Genomic DNA, 15,941 nt, shown 5'->3' on the forward strand with positions numbered 1-15,941 from the left:
TACCGCTGCACAACAGAAAGCATCCTGACCAACTGGGTCACAGTCTGGTATGGAAGCTGTTGCTGAGAGTAAGGCACTGCAGCGGCCCAACGTATCACAGGGACCACACAGCCAGCCACATAGGACATTCAGAAGAAACACTGTCTGCTCCGAGCACGCAGTATTCTTAAGGATACCTCTCACCCGCCTCCTCCGGCAGGCGCTTCAGACTCCCCTAGATAAAAACCAGCTGACAGAGTAACAGCTTTTTCCTCAGAAATGTCTCCCATCTGAACTCTGCCCCTCACTGACTCTTTTACCCCCCTAATATTGTCTTAACTGATGCTTAACGCACACAAATCTGTTAAAATCTCAAAAACATACTTGAGGGTTTCGTGAAAATTTAAGGGATAGTTTAACCAAACTGTAAAATTCAATTACTTACACACCCTTCACTTTTTTCTTGGTAACCATAAAATGAAAACTATTGACTTCCACAGTACATTTATTTTTCAATAACTACTAGTTTCCATCATTCTTCAAAGTATTTTCTTTTGTGCTTAATAGTAAAAAATAAATAAATAAATAAATAAATAATAATAATAAAAATAATTGATAGTAAACAATAAGTTCATTTATTAAATGTTGGGTTGAAGCATTGTTCCAGCATGCCTCCCTCTTCAGCTGTTGTGATGTGGATAGCATGTTTCTTAATAGTTGCTAAATAGCCATTTTCATCCAGAAAACAAATTGGAGGAGAAAAGGCTACCAGTAATGAAGGGTCATTTCCTGTGTGCCTTCAGATACTCTGCTCCGCAGGTCTTGTAAATGTAACATGGGCATTATGGCATAAACAACCCACTTTAGCCTCTCAAAAGAGCAGCAGTACAGCTACAGGCCCATTAGTACATTTTTATTTTAAATGCAGCTGCTTTAAAAGCCCATAAATGACCCCACAATTATATTTCCAAAAAGCAAATTGGTTCGCAATTAGAACTCTCTAATAAAAGGGTGAAATATCTGCTTGTGGGATTGAGCCAGAAAAGCTGATTTATGACTGACTTGAAGATGCAAAAGGGATACAGAGCATTCTTTTTTTGGTCTCACGTCCGCAGTAAAGTTTGAGTCTCCGAATAAACATTCGGAAGTTTTTACCGTCTCGTGAAGAATATGAAAAAAACATTTGAAATGGAAAATTCAAGCAAGGGTTTGGAATTGAATTAGGCGTTTCTATTGAGCTCAGTCTTGAAAGAGGTATTGGATTCAGTTCTGAGGTTCCCAAAGGAGAGGAACCCTACGAGGTACATGATAGAGCCGGATTCTCCCCGGAGGCTGGAGATTGCTGCCCAACAGAGCCCATCGCCGAATCTCTGCATTGTGTCCAAGTTGATTTGAAGTCAGCCCACAGCTCTCGCAGAGAAACAAACCTTCCAGAGCAATTCTTTTAACTTTGCACAGGTTTTGAGAAGTGGTCAAAATAGAAAAGTTCACTTTCCACTTTACTGTGTGGGGCTGGGTATAGATAATAATTGGATTCATCTTTGATTTATAAGATTTCATGTAACTGTTAATACATTTATATATATATATATATATATATATATATATATATATATATATATATATATATATATATATATAGATATATATATATATATATATAGATATAGATATATATATATATATATATATATATATATATATATATATATATATATATATATATATATATATATATATATATATATATATATATATACATGTTTATTGAACATTTAGTTATTAATCAATTTATTTATTTATCAATATTGAATATATGTGCGTGTGACAAACAACCGTCAAAGTCAAAAAAAAAAAAAAAAAAGATAATAATGTGACATTAATTGTATTACAGAAACAGAAACAGCTTGGGGGATATTTTTGCACAACCAAGAGTTTGCATAAACAGTAAAATAGTGTCATATGGAAAAATCTTTATGTCTGCTAAGAAGAATGGACATGCCGCTTGCTGTCATGTCCACTTCAAACATTAAAAGGCAAATCCTTGGCAAAAAAAAAAAAAAAAAAAAAGAGCCGACATGAACAAATGAAAGGACAGAGAAAAGAAGGCTTTGAGGGATGCTGGGAAACCATATTTGAATCAAAGAGGAGAACAAAAAGCAGGGAAAAATCCACTGACAGAGGTGAGTGGAAGAACTGTATACTGTATGTGATGTGATCTCACTCTTTCTGAATGCAAATGCCAGACAGCACAAAAACAGTTAACCTATCAAAATAAACAACGTACAATATATTTGCAATGAAATTATTAACTTCTGTTTAATGGAGAGATTTTTTCAACACATTTCTAAACATAATCGTTTTAATACTTATTTCTAATAACTGATTTTATCTTTAACTTTTTTTCTCTGCCATGATGACAGTAAATAATATTTTACTAGATATTTTTAAAGACACTTCTATACAGCTTAAAGTGTCATTTAAAGGCCTAACTAGGTTAATTAAGAAGGTTAGGGTAATTAGGCAAGTTATTGTATAACAATTGTTTGGTTTGTAGACTATCGGAAAAAAAATATAGCTTAAAGGGGTTAATAATTCTGACCTTAAAAATGTTTTTTAAGAAAATTAAAAACTGCTTTTATTCTAGCCGAAATAAAACAAATAAGACTTTCTCCAGAAGAAAAAAATATTATCAGACATACTGTGAAAATTTCCTTGCTCTGTTAAGCATCATTTGGAAAATATTTAAAAAAGAAGAAAAAATTTTTAAGGGGGCTAATAAATCAGACTTCAAAATTATTAGCCCCGCTGAATTACTACCCCCTGGATATTTTCCCACAATTTCTGTTCAATGTCTCCATTGAAGATCTTTAACACATTTCTAAACATAATAGTTTTAACAACTCATTTCTAATAACTGATTTATTTTATCTCTGCCATGATGACAGTAAATAATATTTGACTAGGTAGTTTGTTCTGTGGACAAGGGGCTAATAATTTTGACTTTAATTTTTTTTTTTCTTTTTAAATAAAAACTGCTTTTATTCTAGCAGAAATAAAACAAATTAGACTTTCTTTACAAGAAACAATTATAGCAGACATACTGGGAAAATGTCCTTGCTCTGTTAAACATCATTATATACATTTAAATATGTATTTAGCACTGTACTTGCCTTACGTGTTTTTTGAACCTTGCATTGTTTTGTTTGTTTACGTTGCTTGCTTCCTGCCTTTTGACCATCTGCCTGTTTTATCAATCACAACTCTGGATTTCCTGTATACATCTGTTTGCCTCTGTGTTGACCGTTGCTTTCCTAACCATTCTCAATAAACCTGTGTTTGAATCCGCACTCCCTTGTCAGCATCCACATCACATGACAATAGACTTATATGGTTCTTCGTCTCAAGGCCTCATATATCAGGTCATTTTTGACTTGATTTGGTTCTGATCTTGGCATAATTTAATTAAATACTGATTCAAGTAAACATCAGGTCAAAACTGGTTTGATTTGATTCATCAACTTAAGGTTGAAATCATTCAATTTGGATTTATGTATATGTACATCAAAATAAATGTTTATTAACAAGCTTGCAATTTAATTCACTTACTATCTTGATTCACTTCTATTTGATATTAATTTAGATTTTGATTTGACACACAAAATTGCAATCCAATGCTATATTGATTGGGTTTGATATCATATTGATTCATTTCGATACATTTTTATCAACTTAATATTATTAGAAATGTATTTTTTTATTACATTTTAATTCACAGATGTTTTATTCACATTACATCTCAATTTGATTAAGATTTGGCAATTGGTACTGATCTGTAAACATGAAAATTGATAATAAAGTAACCAAGACTTATTGTTTTATGCATTGTATTGGTAGAGGCTTTCTAAATGCACACTCTGACAAGTTACACAGCTTTGTATGCAAACACACGAAATGAGAAAAGACAGTGTGCTTGTGATTAAATTATAATGACTAGTTCCCAAAAGAGAATCATTTGAAAAAAAAAAAAATAAAAAATTCACTGCAGGAAGTTAAATCTACACGGCCGTCAAAACCCAGCACATCTCTCGCAAAGAAACTGCTTTCCCCTCACAACTCAACTGAATAAAAACAAAATCTGTGGTGTCTAAAACTTGAAAGTCTTTTTTGGATACTTCAGTTCTCCTTGAATCTTTGAAAGCCATACGAAACCTGCCAGGCTGACGGCTTCAAACAGCTCCATCACATTACATTTAAAATCTCATATCTCAGCTGTCTAAGGCACACCCATGTCGCTCAGCCTCAAATGCTCGCTTATTATAGAGCTTGATAGCTTGAGGTTGTGCTGCTAATACTGTTGGATGGATGGAATTGAAGCTCTTATCAACAAAGCAATTGGGCCTCTCTGCACAAGTTCAACAAAAGAAAGAAACTCATAAAGGTTTTGAGCAAGTAGAGGGTGTGTAAATGATGACAGAATTTGATTTTGGGGTCAGCTATCTTTTTAAGTTAAAGGCTGATTTATACTTCTGTCTCGAGTGATCAGTGTGACCCATGCCGCCAGCCTTGCACATAGTCATGCCTTTATACTTCTGCATGGTGTTTGTATTAACACTTCTGAAACACTAGCTGGCTGTTTTATGTTACTCTGTGTCGAGTTTCTTTGTGGGTGTTTTGTTTTTGAACGCTATAAGTTGCTGCAAGTTACTTGCTCATTCGGGAACCAGTGGCAAAAACTTTAATCATAAGGTAAACACATAACAAACGTTCCATCTGGAGCTCCTTCACAGGACTCGACACTTCTAAACAGTCGCTACATCATGGCTCGCGGCTCCCAGCATGCCCCATGCTCATCCCCGCTACCAAATTGACCAATCACAGAACATGAGCTATGCGTCGTTGCAACATCTAGCTACATTTTTTTTTTTGTAGCTAGATGTTGTGAAAGCTGTATTTAAAATGTAAACAAATAATTCTTATATTATTTGATCTATGATGTGTGATGGGTGCTGCCATGTTAGGGGCTCTTCACACCAAACTTACTTTTACATTCCAAAAATGCGAGGCGTACCACACTGCCTTTTTTGTTGACAAAAAAAAAAAAAAGAAGTGTGGTGTTTTTTTTCATGTTGCTAGGCAACAACTGAATCAGCTGTTGAAATTGGTATAATAGAGTGGAGGAACTATGAAGTCAATTTGTATGCAAAAACCCGGAAACGAGTTAGCATTTCCGTTAGCATATCAGTTCTGGTTCCCTCGTCCCAAAGTCAATGGGTTTTTCAATGGGATTTAAATAAAATTGATTAAATAAGGTCTGTGGCTAACACAAACTCAAGATACTTTCACGTTTTACTTTACGGCATAAAACACATTAGTTACATCACACTCTTGATTTTTTAAATCAGTTACACTTCTTTAAAAAGACAGCTGCTATCAATTTGCTAAATGGGACTACAGGCGGTGTCGGAGGAATTATATGTCATTGAGCTGAACTGGTCTAGAGAACAGCTCACTTGCATTGGGCATTTGCATTTGTCTGTTTTTCAAGTATATTCATGAATAGTATTTTATAGTTTTTAGTATTTTAATAATTGGGAATTCATATTGTGTTTTAATAATGCCTTCACTTGTAAAGACTGTCAAGACAGATTAATTTGTTGATTGCTTATTTTAATTTAACGATGTTATGAAAATACTGAAGCTGCCTGTCTCGTTCCTGCTCTCAGTAATGCAAGCATGTGAATAAATGTGTAAGAAATACATACATGTTAACTGTCATTTTAACATGATGAAGTGATTTTTCGTCGTCTGAACACATTTAACTTTGTCATAACTGCAATATTTACACTATTCCTGAAAATGTATAGCAGATGTAACTGTATGGGCTGCTTTTCGCTTTACTTTGTGACAAAAAAAAATAATAATATCGAATGTTGTTCTCTATCCATGATGGAACTTGCAGGCATATAGACTTGTCCCTCAAGCCTCATTTCTGTGGTCTGTTACTAAGGTAAGCAGGTTTTTTGCACGCTTGCGATACACTTATTTAAATATGTCTTATGATAATACCATGTAGGCACATTTATACAAACAGTTTTAAAACTTTTATAACAAACGTACAGCAAAACAAAGTGCATTTCCCACGTAAAAACTATCCAAAAGGCACATAGGTCTTTGTTTTTGCATATTTATTTGTTTATAATATATAGCGTGGATTATAATATAATAAACCGAGAGACTAAATCTTTGTCTTAAACCGTATTTTTAAAAATAAGCTTGAAAAGTTGTCTGTAGCAGGGTGGTGCTGACGTCACAGGCAAGCGCCCCAATGGCACTGTAGTTTGGTTATAGCCGCATGTTAGCTGTTCAATTCTTTGTATTTAAGATCTAAATGTGTTTAAAGTTGTATTTTGGTGAGAGGATTATCCGGCTGGACAAAACGTGTAAGTGTAATGAACTGTGTTTGAACAACGAGCTTATTATTTGCAATCTTTGAAAAGCCTATGGGAAAATCCTATAGGGATTTTATCGAGGGAACCAGTTTTATGCTAGCAGCCGATTAGCCTAGAAAGTGACGTCATAGTTCCTCTACTCTATTTTAATATAAAATCATATTCTGAAATTCAAGATTTAACTCATACAGCATTGGATAACTCAAAACAGCAACCAAAAGACTCTCCTCCATCTTAAAAAGTCAACTCAACAAAAAATCAGCCTCTGCTTTCATTTGTTTGGAGATAGAAACGAGTTTGACGAGTTGACTTTTTTCCAACTGCAGGTGGTTAAAAGGCGAGGCATCGCGCAATAAACTTGTAGCCATTTCTAAATAATTTTAAAGAGTCACTTTCCAACGGAATAAGCATGTTCGGTGTGATTGGCCCCTTACTGTGTGTTCACACCGAAGGCAGTGAGAGCATCAAAGGTCACTCTGACTGCCTTGGAGACAATAGGCTCGTTTGAGGTGCGCCTCGCCTTGACTGCATTGTAAACGAGAGCAGGCGTGCGCAGTAAGAGGAGGGCTCAAAAATTTCATCAGAAGTCGGACACCTGCTGAATCTCGCTGTTTAGCCACCTGGAAACGTCACCAGTGGCGGAGATCTCGTTCGCGTTTTTTATCGCAGACGAATGACCTCTATAGTAAATATTATTGCATTTTGAACATGCTTTTCAGTATTGGGTTGTGTTTATAGTTGTTGTGATACCAGAGCAACTATACAATTTAAATAGGCTATTTTATAACATGGTTCAAAAGCACTACAGTATACATTACTATAGTATTTTTAATATGGGAGTGGATGCAATAGAAATATCACAGTTTTTACAAAAAAAAATGGTTCAGAATTACAGAAGATGAACAGCTCATTAACTAAAAGGGTGTATTTAAAATATAATTCTGTATATTCAACAAACGTTAAAAGAATAACAAAATAAACAGCTTATACAGCAAGAAAACTTTCAAGAAACCTAATTTGGCTACATTATAAATAAAGTAGCCATAGATGCTTTTGAGTGACGGGTCATGACAAATGTTTGTTTGACAAATAAATTCTTAGGGGGTTAATTACATTGACATGCTTATTAGGTTTATATAAACTGATATTACTCCAGCCAGACTAAAATAAACAGCCCAAGACTTTCTCCAGAATAAAAACTATTAGACTGTAGGAAAAACTGTGAAAATATTCTTGGTCTATTAAACATTACTTTTGACTTCACATACATACACATACACACACACACATATATACATACATATGTGTGTGTGTCTTGTTTACTACACCTTTTTCACTTCTCATATGAAACCACACAAAGATGAGGCATAATGACAAAACAGTCTGATTATCTTTGTATGTCTGAATATATGTATATATTGGATTGACTTTCATTGAATAACGCTGCATAAAAATTACTATACAAAATTCACACAAACATACAAAAAGTGAAAATGACAACAAACAGGACTTAAAACTGAGAGAGAAATAAAATACAGCACACACATCCTAATGATTTATTAGCTACATTTAGTTATATTGGATAGGTCACGTTATGTTTTACAAAGATGTGTTTTGTTTTTGTTTGCGTGTAAATCTAAATAAATAACCATATGTAATGCTCTTTATGACTGACTTTTTTTTTTAATTATCAACGAAAATACAAAAAAAGGTATTAAACAAATCCAGGTATAAACCTTAGTAAAACAAGATAATAAAGTGTAATGTGTCAGTCTCATCCAATCAGCATTAAGCTGTGTCGTCAGCCAGTCGTTTCCCATCATGCTTTTGGTAACGCAGTCTTTTGAGAGCAACTGCGGCCGACTGCTCTGTCCGAGGTACCCGCCTCGCGATCGCGAGAGTTTTTTGGCGCACGTCAGCGTGACATCAGAGCGAGGCGAAGGCAAGGCGGACACATTTCTAACCGGCATGCATCTTGCGGTGATCACCGGTGATCCATTCTGCGCAGATTTTGGCCAAGTCAAACGAGCCTAATGCTGTCTGCCTTCAGACAGAGAGTGTCAAATTTCACTACATTGATTTCGTATTAAAAGGGGGTGTTGCAACATATCATATTGGTTACATTCCTGCATAAAACATGCTTTCTAGCGTAAAAATGTTGCACAATTTTTTTTTTTTTTCAAATTTATTTCACTTTGGAATATCAAGTTGCATGTGGTGTGGCTTTGCTACTCTTATCCAATATGTGTCTATATGTCTGAAATATTCTGAAGCAGCAATACTTTTTTGTATTGTCGCATGAGATTCCCGCTTTTTAAAGAAAAGATTACCGCAACAATCCAACCCTGTGGTCGGAACCAAAGTTCACAGTGACTGTGTTCTCTGGATTCCTCTCAAGCGGCGGACTTCAACATATCGATTGCTTGCCGAACCGCATCATAGCTCATTGCCATAAAGTTGAGTTGATTTCAACTCTCTTTGACTCCCATACCGACGAAGACTCGACCCTGATCCTCTTCGCAGGCTCCCATTGAAAATTAATGACTTCCAGCTACTTTGACGCTCTCGCTGCTTTCGGTGTGAACGTACTGTTAGTCTGTGCTGCAGTGGAGAGATTAGAGCTGCTGGATTTACAACATATTAATTCATTAACTTCTCCTAAAATACATCAATGACTGTTTAACTGGGAGAAAAGTAAAGTAAACATCCTGGTTACCAAAACAGTGTGTATCCGATGTGAATGTAGAGCATCCTTCGAATAGGTTTAAAAACAATCATTATTGCAATCTCCATAGACATCAGCATGCATTTAAGAGTAACCATCAATGTTATATTTTGCTAGTACTTGTATTTGAATGTCGGGTGTGATGAAACCAGTGCAATGTTTAAAAATATTTTTTTAGTAAAAAAAAATGACTAAAAAATTTTATGAAATAGAAACAATAAATTAACTCATAAAATTATGTCAAAATATCTCAAAATGGAGTTGGCGGGATAACTACAATTTTATATAATGGTATGAGTGACTTTACCTCAAGAGGTAAGGTGTATTTTACAACAGCCAGAAGAGCCGCCACCATGTCCAACTGGCTCCTTAATTATTCAGATGGCTTAAAGGAGGCTCGATAATGAGCGCATGTCTGAGACTGAGAAAAACAGGGTGCATCGAGACACGGCGGCATAAAGATAGGCAAAGAAAGGGAGACAACATCTTTCAGAAAGCTAAAGAGTGTGAAAGACTGAGCTGAAATCAATGGCTGCTGCTGGAGGAAATTTGGAGTGAATTTCCCTAATGGCAGTCCTATTACAAGGGCTCTTTAGCTTGACCCCTTTCCCTCGGCTCATGGAGCCGGAGCAGAGGCCACGCTCATTCGCGCGAGCATCTGGCTTGATTGCAGTGGTCTCCTTTGGGAGGTGGCAGACTGAAAGGTCAAGTTACTGCAAATAAAGTCTGAAGCTGGAGTCAAAGGCCAGGTGTGTTTTTAAAGAGGTGAGCAAACAAAAAGACAGTTTTGTTATTGGATGAATTACCTTGGTGCTATCCCACTCCTGAGTCTTTATCTGGGTGTGAATGAGCTCGTACGAAGGCTCCATGGCATCTGTGACAGGCTTGCGGTAGCCAGGGATGACGTTGTATAGCTGGAAACCGAACGTCACCAGCCAGCTGTTAACATCTGTCGGAAGAGAAACGCGATGCGATAAAAGACTTAGAAAAGAGCAAAAGGCAACCGCAGCTCTCACTGTTAATGCCTGTATAACAATTTACTCTATTTGGTTGAAGTAGACCACAAAAGCCCGATTCACTGCAAATCAGGACACATGCCAAGTGAGCTGCTTTTTGAAATAAGCTCCCGCAGTCATTACAGGCAACGCTAGTTTCAGAGACAGGAATAAATATGATTAATCCTCCACAGGAAGTGGCAAATCTCCAAAAAAAAAAAAAAAAAAAAAGATGGTCATTTGTAGCACTCGGTTTACACAAAAAACCCTGATAATTTAGGGCCGGCATGTGAGAAACTGCTGGTGCACTTGATTATCATACATATGTCATGCTGTGACCAAATGTGTCACCCTGCCTATAATCAGAAAGTGCATTTTGGTATTTGTGCATATTTAGAAGCATTAGCATGGATAGCGTACACTATCAGATTACACAGTGATATACTTGGAATATGAACCTTGAACAAAATCAAATGGCTTTTCTAGTGTCTTTCCCCTGTCGCATAAAGCACATTAGTCATGGATAGAAGAAACTTTGGTGTAGCAGTGAAGTGCACACTGTCGACTGCTCCTTTATTTAAGGCTCTGTCACTTGACAGAGTTGTTTTAAATATGAATGTGATTAAGGACAATGAAGGGACCTCCTGCATATCAGAGAGGAATGAAAATGTCAATGCCATCACTCATAAAAGGCTGATGGCTCACTCAAGTGCATCTAATATCCAGCAGAATCTTTAGATTCTCTTCTTCAAAGCTAGCATTAATGATGTAGGGTACAGTCTAGCTGAAAGATGTTTAGCTGATCTTGAATAATGGCCTAGTGCATTGTAATTGAATAATTCAAATGTTAGATCTAGCTAAAAAGGTTACATATAGCAAATCTAGCACAGACTCGTCTAGAGTATGTTGGTTAGTTCTGGTCTAGTACATGCGGTCACACTTTATTTTGATGGTTCATATGTTGAATTTAAGTTACATTGCATCTACATGCCAAGTAATTCTCATCAGGCAAGTAGACTGTTAGGTTAGGGTTAGGGTTAGTGTAGGTTAAAATTAGAAAAATAGCATTAAATAGCATAAAATTGCATTTTAAAAATAGGTTAAAATGCTAAATTTCGTATAGTCAGTTAAATGTCTGTTGAAGGAGCAGTATCAACAGATATTAACCAGACAGTCTACTAATACTCAACTAGACCAGCAAAGGTGTTTCCGTATATGCTAGCCAAACAATGTTAGCCAGCAATGCATTTAGGAACAATCAATTTTGTAAGAGGCTAAATTATAATATGCATTTGTTTGTATGACAAAAAATGTATTTTTGACTTAAGAAGGTCCATACTGACTCCAAAGGCAGATACTCATAAGATCAGGGCCTGATATGTGGACTTTGGGGGTTTTACGATGTGGTCACATGTTGATTGGTCAGTATTAATGTCTCAGCATTTGGGCTTTAGTCACATGGTCAAGAAAGATACAAAATAGGTGTAAAACTCTGCTCTGTCTCTTTTACCTGGCCTCTTTTCTGTCTCTGCGCTTTCTTGCTCTCCTCCTCTGGAGCCTATCTTCTCTGACTCAATTACAATCAGGCTAACTTCTGGGCCTGCTCTCATTGTCTCTCTCTCCCTCCCCCTGTGTCTATTCTTCTACCTCTGGTAACTTTAATTTTACATTTAAGCTGGGTGCAATTTATATCATATGTTTCATCATTTCATATTTTATAATTTTATACAGTTATTTTTTAATTAATTCAGTTGTAACCATATATAATTATAGTCATTAAATCATCTCATTTTCAAGTATTTGTGAATTACTTTTGATTCAACATCAACATTTAATTGTTCCATATTGCAATACAATACAATCACAAAATATCAACTCTCTCCCACATTTTAAGCTATTAATACTACCCTTATTTCCGTTTTTTGGTACCATCATGCTGATAACATTTTAGTCACTCGGCAGAACTACAGTTCGAACCGCTGTGGTTAAACCCATTCTAACAATTTACAGTAAATAATAATCTTTTTGTGGTGCTTTATGAAAAACTTTTTTTGTTCTAGACAATTCCCATGAGGTTTAGTTTTGTTGCATCCAAGGTAAGGCTAGGCACAAGGTTGCTGTGCACTCCAAATAAACTTGGAGTATGAATGATGCATATGAATTTTTACAAAACAAGGCTGCAATATGTTCAAGAGAATACTCAATGGATCAAACCACAACAAAGCAGTTATAACATAAACAACCAATATTGTGATTCTACAGCATTCATTTCATTTGGTAGTAAGGGCATGAACCAAGGTTTTCATTTCAGTCAAAAACAGCATGTATTCACTGTTTTAGACTACAAATGTGACTATAATATTTAGTTTTTTTCTTTTTTCTTTTTTTTTAGTAAGGCTGTGATTTTTCTTTCAAGTGGAGAGAAAAGTGAATCAGCCCCTAGCTTCTAGTTCCATGGACTCCTTTGTGTTATTTGTCTAACACTAGGGAGCATTCACTACTATTTACCTCCCGCACAGGCTGAGGAAGCAAAGACTGATGGGATATTTTAGAGGAGCGAACCTGAATGAAGAACAAAGGGCACTTTGTTCTGCTGTCATTGCTCAAAAAGCTGTGTATGTGGAAGCAAGTACACCCCAAGCTGGGGCTGGGATGAGAGACTGAAAAATAATCACTGTTGTGCAAGGAGGATTCTTGGCACCATGTACTTATGGTGTTTTAGAATGCTGCAGGTAAAGTGTAACAGTAAAGATATTTGGAGATTATTAAAAGCCCCCAAATTTTTGGCTCAAGATGCTGGAATAGACTCCAGCATCCCTGCATTCCTACACATAACTATTTGGAGATGGGTCGGTATATCAAATAATGTCCTTCTCAGTATGTTCCAAAAATATTTATAAGAAATTATTCTTACCTGTCATGTAGCACTTGGTTTCTTGGCTGTTGCTCAAGGGGTTGTTGTTCTTAAACATGTAGAGGTTGAAGGGCACAATGTTGTCGCTGTTGAGCCGCTTCCAGATATCATGGTCAGGAGTGGTCCACCGGCCTGCAAGAACATCATAATCTCTGCGGCCCATATGGACAAGCTTTGTAAGGGGCTCATAAAGGCCGCCCTGGTAGCCTATTACTAGCTGGAAGCTTGGGTTGGAGTCCAAATATACTTCCCCAAAAGCTGTGTGGAGAATCTGTTTGATCATGAGACCAGCGCCACTAAATACAGCCAGTGGAGTACCAATGTTGTCGCATGCCACATAGAACTCATCCCCACTGCTCAACTCCATGGCAAAAAGGTGGCCTTGAAGGTCATAGTAGAGTGAGGTGATTTCTGAGCTTGAGTGATTGTACATGTGTGTGACTCTGGTGGGACTGGACAAGTCTGCATAGAAGAATTGCAGATGGTGGCCTTGGGTACTTCGACTGGACACTCTTCTGCCCAAGCCATCATAGCGGTACTTGATAGTCCATCCGTTAACTTTGTTGTAGGTTTTAACAAGCAACCCAGCAGAGTTATACTCAAAGAAATCATTGCCTCTTTGCCTGAGGAATCCATCCTCATCTAAACGGTACTGCACATCACCTAGACGAGTAATGCGGTCCCGAATGTCGTAGCGTAGTGGTGTAAGTCTGGCGCTATTACCAGGGCTAAGGAGGTGCAAATTGCCATTAAGGTCATAACTGTAGCGCCATAGAGGTTTATCATTGATGGACACTACCTGGAGCTGACCATCTGCATCATATTCATAGGCATAGCGGGTGGTATTTGCATAGGGTCCAACTTTAAGCTCCTTGGCCACCACTCGCCCCATGTTGTCATACTGTACCATCATCCAATACATGAGCGAACGGAAAATCTCATACTGCACTTCTTTAACTCTTCCGTATGCATCAAAGTGTTTGGTGTGGGTCATTACAGCTGTGGTTATAATCTGGTTAATATCATAATATATAACTCCAAATTTGCCAAACTGCTCCGTCTTGCCTGAGACGTCATCATAGCGATAGAGGTCAATGGGCAAGGGGGTTTCATTAATCACTGCTTGCATGCTGGTGACCCGGAAGCTGTTATCATAGTTGTAGTCGAAGCGGGCATTCACCATGCCCTCCTCACTAAAACGAAAGATCTGTCTGTCGATAAGTGGTCCGATCTGTCTGTAACGTATGGTACAAGCAAAACCTTCACTTTGAAGCCCCACAGTTTTGAGCATGCCTGCAGATTCATCATAAGAAAAGGCAATCCGTGTCGTATCATAAAGGATTTCTAGCAGACGGGAGAGTTTCCCATACTTATAGATGACTCTACGTCCTGTTCCTTGGTGGATGGTTTGCAGAAGCAGTCCATCTTCACTGTAATCTTGCAAAACTGTGGCATTGCCCTCAGGTGGCCGGTATGTGTTTCTGTAATAGCCGATGGAACGGGTGGTCTCCAAGGTCTGTCTGGCCACATTGGGCATGGTTACTGAAGAAAGGCGGTCGTTCTTGTCAAACTCGAAGATGTATTGTCGCTGGCTGTAGAGCAGCAGCACCATGGACTGCCAAAGAAAAAAATGACAAAGCGGTGTTCAGTAAGCTGATTTAATGAAGCTAGTAATTCCCAACCCATTCCAACAGCACTTCAAATAGTTAAATGTGAAACTCTCCACCCAATAAAACTGAAGGTCACTAAGTACCCAGGAGTCACATTGCACCACATGACTAACTGCACAACAAACGGTGGGGTGTCACAGAATCACTTCAGGGTGCATAAAAATTACAAATATGCTGCTCTGAAACACTGACTGAAAAATGAAGAAGGGCAAAATCTCATTTAATGAGGATTAAGTCATCAACCCCTCCCCCTCACCACTTCTCCTGATACCATTTTTAATAATGTCACCTTATATGGAGGTCAGTGGGAGGATATTCTGGAGTTTAGATTTCAGCAGGAAGGAGCTTTGCTCTTTTTTACTTTGAGACTATTGATCTCACCGGCATGTAGTCAGTTTAGAATGGCAAGAAATATTAAATAGAGCGAGTTTAGACACAACAATCAATTCTTTTAAAACAGTGTATTGGGTTGTCAGCATTTCAACATGCTATTTTTCAGTTACACTATAAGGTGCTGCATTTCTCAGATATTTGCTCTAATAAGATAGGGGTATTTTACTTTTTTACAGTGATATCTTAGGAGTGATCAAGTTGTCAAGCTGTCTGTGGTAACAATGGCTGTACTTGAGAGAGGACCTATGCAGGCAAGGTTAGAACATATTATTGAAATAAGTTTAACCAGATGTTGCATTGCTTTACAGTCAAAGGTGCATACCTTTTCAAGGTAGGTGTAGCTCCATGATTTTCCATCTGCAAATATCTTTGAGGTGATTCTCCCATTTTGGTCATATTCCATTCGGACTGACATTGTGCCTCTCTGGATGCCAGCAATGTGGCCACCTGGTGAGTAGGTGACATTGACACCATTTAGCCGGCTACTTGGAGCCCACAATGTAGGTCTTCCAGCATGATCATAGTGGATCCTTAAGGTGAACTTCCTGTGGTCATCATACACTTTCTCAGTCCTGGTTACCCGATCGAAATCCATAGATAACAAATTTCTATTATGAACCTACAAAAAGAATACAGAGATTAGACCACTGAATTGAACAGGCACACTTGGTTGAATGTGATGTCTTACACTTTAATGATTTTCACTATCAAACACACACCTCTAGGGCACACAAGATTGAATTCTTTTGCTTGCTGCAGGTTAGAACAAAAAGAATGAGAGAAGCACTCCATTGAGTGTAATCATCCCCATTC

At 37.3% G+C, this 15,941-nt stretch overlaps 1 protein-coding gene across 23 annotated transcripts in view; it reads right to left on the reverse strand.

Annotated features, from left to right (window-relative positions):
• The window catches only part of tenm4 (teneurin transmembrane protein 4), a 462,218-nt gene that overhangs the window by 8,981 nt on the left and 437,296 nt on the right, over positions 1-15,941 (reverse strand). For all 23 annotated transcript variants that reach the window (XM_087282405.1, XM_087282404.1, XM_087282403.1 and 20 more), the window contains 3 exon segments: positions 15,451-15,747; positions 13,066-14,680; positions 9,963-10,105 (listed from right to left, as the gene is read on the reverse strand). In XM_087282405.1, coding sequence (XP_087138531.1) covers positions 9,963-10,105; positions 13,066-14,680; positions 15,451-15,747 — 2,055 coding nt within the window.

Source organism: Danio rerio, chromosome 15 (genome assembly GCF_052040795.2).
Source record: "Danio rerio strain M-AB ecotype USA chromosome 15, GRCz13ab, whole genome shotgun sequence".
NCBI classification, from domain to species: domain Eukaryota; kingdom Metazoa; phylum Chordata; class Actinopteri; order Cypriniformes; family Danionidae; genus Danio; species Danio rerio.